General features: G+C 43.3%; 2 protein-coding genes across 6 annotated transcripts in view; both read right to left on the minus strand.

Annotated features, from left to right (window-relative positions):
- The window catches only part of mical3b (microtubule associated monooxygenase, calponin and LIM domain containing 3b), a 33,459-nt gene that overhangs the window by 24,115 nt on the left and 6,844 nt on the right, over window positions 1-2,500 (minus strand). The gene's annotated exons all lie outside the window — the stretch shown is intronic.
- Window positions 1-2,500, minus strand: part of svopl (SVOP-like) — an 18,046-nt gene that overhangs the window by 2,363 nt on the left and 13,183 nt on the right. The window contains exons 1-8 of one of the 5 annotated variants that reach the window (XM_035528630.2): window positions 2,227-2,500; window positions 1,763-1,926; window positions 1,343-1,434; window positions 1,133-1,231; window positions 800-871; window positions 423-547; window positions 270-333; window positions 44-169 (exon numbers count right to left, since the gene is read on the minus strand). The exon at window positions 2,227-2,500 is cut by the window's right edge and continues 3 nt beyond it. In XM_035528630.2, the coding sequence (XP_035384523.2) occupies window positions 44-169; window positions 270-333; window positions 423-547; window positions 800-871; window positions 1,133-1,231; window positions 1,343-1,434; window positions 1,763-1,877 (693 nt within the window). In that variant the 5' untranslated portion in view covers window positions 1,878-1,926; window positions 2,227-2,500. The remainder of the gene's footprint in view (window positions 1-43; window positions 170-269; window positions 334-422; window positions 548-799; window positions 872-1,132; window positions 1,232-1,342; window positions 1,435-1,762; window positions 1,927-2,226) is intronic. The other 4 variants (XM_035528629.2, XM_035528633.2, XM_035528632.2 and 1 more) reach the window with 4 other exon arrangements.

Consider the following 2,500-nt stretch of genomic DNA (forward strand, 5'->3'; position numbering starts at 1 on the left):
TTTAATAATAATACTGATCCAGAACCTGTCAATGGAGGTTCACCTGGAATAGTCCAATGATTAGGAGGCTTGGGATGATGGACAGCCGAATTATCCAACGCCAACCCAGTGTGGGCACCACGGTTATACCCAGAATGATGATGATCATGGACCCCAACATCCAGAAGATCTAGCACCAGATACAGGCCACAAAGAACAAAGGATCAACACAAGTGTGTAGTTTCACTACTGACTGACACCATGACTACGTCGGCTGTGTGCTCACTCACTGTGGAGAGGGGTAGGAGAGATGATCTGTATTTGGCAGGCATGAACTCAGTCTTCAGCACAAACCTGTAACAGGAAGATTAGAGAAATGATCCGGTCTGTGCTTTAGAGATGTGTGTGGGGGGGGGGGGGGGCGTGTGTGTGTGTGCTTGTACCCTTGTGATGTGGCTGCTACTCCACAGCCTACCATACTGTACAGGAAGATGAACCAGCCGTAGGTTGGCGCAAATGATGTGAGCAGAGAGAAATATGAAGCCCATACGAAGCCTCCGAACACCATCTGCAGGCGCGCACACACACACACACACACACACACACACACACAGACACACACACACACACACATGCACACACACATACACACACACACACACACACACACACACACACACAAACATGCACACACGCACATGGCCCAAATATAACAATTGAATAGGTGCAAAATATACTGTCAGATGTTTTTTTATGTAACTGATATCATTCTAGATTAAGAGGTGAAGTTGTGAAGAGGTTCAGAGGAATCTTTCCTCACTTTCCGACGGCCATATTTATCTGCCACATATCCAAAAACACCACCGCATATCATGTAGCCCAAGAACACCATCTAAAACACACACACATACACACAGGGTGTATAAATAAATCATGACTTGCAGGAAAGTTATATTTACTACAAATCTTCTAAGCTATGAAGACAAGAAACAGCAAGACAACCCAGCCAATAACAACAACATGACCTCCCTCACTAACAACCACATGCATACACAGCAACACACCCACATGTTTGTACATCCCACAAAAATCATGCACATCTGTGATTGGCTGTGGTTAGCTGATTTTAGCTGTGATTGGTTGACAGTCTCACCGTGGAGATAAAGGTCACTTGCCAATCCTCCAGATGCCACTCACATTGGATCTCAGGGGACAACACAGTCAACAGCATAATCTCCATCGCCTCTACAATCTGTATATATTACACACACACACACACACACACACACACACGGGTGCACACATGCACACAGGCAAGAGCACATGCATTGAATCAACAGGAAATATATATTCTATCTCTTACTTTCGCGCTGCCCATAACAACAAACAGTAGTATGTGAAATCTTCCGAAGCCGATGCATTCCACAGCCTCTTCCATACTATAGAATTCTGGATCTGTGAGAGTAAACAGGAGAAACCAGAGGTCATGGGGTCACACACATACAAAACAGACATATTGAGCGAAAAGTTTTTTTTTCTTTTTTCTAGTAAGTTCCTTTAATATTGGTGGATTCTAAAATAATTCTCTGATATTTAGGAGTCCTTTAATCTTAAATTACTATTAAGATAGTATTACATTCTTTAATCTCAAATTACTATTGAGATAGTATCACAAAATTAAAACGTAATAAAATGACATTGTACAGTTAATGTAATGAAATGCATCCCATCTTTATTGTGGCATGGATGTGTTCTCTAACGCTGGTCCGCCTGAGGGACTAACCCCTGGCTTCTCCCACGGGTTGGCACCCTGCTTCACTGTCCTGGAGCTCCACATCCTCAAGGTGAATTGCGCTGGCCATCTGCGTCTTCATGGAAGAGCCGCGTCTTCCCGTCATGCTCAGTCGACTGTGAAGTATTTTAAAATAGACACATGACCAAAAAATCCTAAACCACACACACACACACACACACACACACACACACACACACACACACACACACACACACACACACACACACATATATATATATATATATATGCACAGAAGATCGAAAGATAGATTTTGTTGTTACTATTATTTTTATCCCTTGCTTAAGGTTTTGTGGAAAACACAGAAAGGCTAAATAAATAGAAAACAAACCAAGAATGTTAAGCATGTGTCATAAAAAAAATTTGTGTAAAAAAAAAGAAGACGTTAACGTTTGCCAAGTGAAACGCAATGCGTTACCGGCAAGTTTACCTACCTTCTTCAAGGAGTTATTGCCCAAAATAAGAGTGACTTTAAACGTGATGAAGATCTGCGATAAAGCCGCATCATCGGATCATCTACATGTTTGTAAACCAAGGAACCTGTGCGAACCGACAGGTAGGCAGCGTAACCGAGCCGCAGGCAGGGGACGGACTCGCTCTTTAAAGGGACAGGCATCACATTTTCTGCAGCGGCCGCGAGAGGATCCGGTTACCGCTGACCATTGTAGGTGTGATTGTGGAGGGCTGGGCAGTGTTTGGTAGCAATTC

This window comes from Electrophorus electricus, chromosome 11 (assembly GCF_041902795.1).
Source record: "Electrophorus electricus isolate QZ-2024a chromosome 11, ASM4190279v1, whole genome shotgun sequence".
Lineage (NCBI taxonomy): Eukaryota > Metazoa > Chordata > Actinopteri > Gymnotiformes > Gymnotidae > Electrophorus > Electrophorus electricus.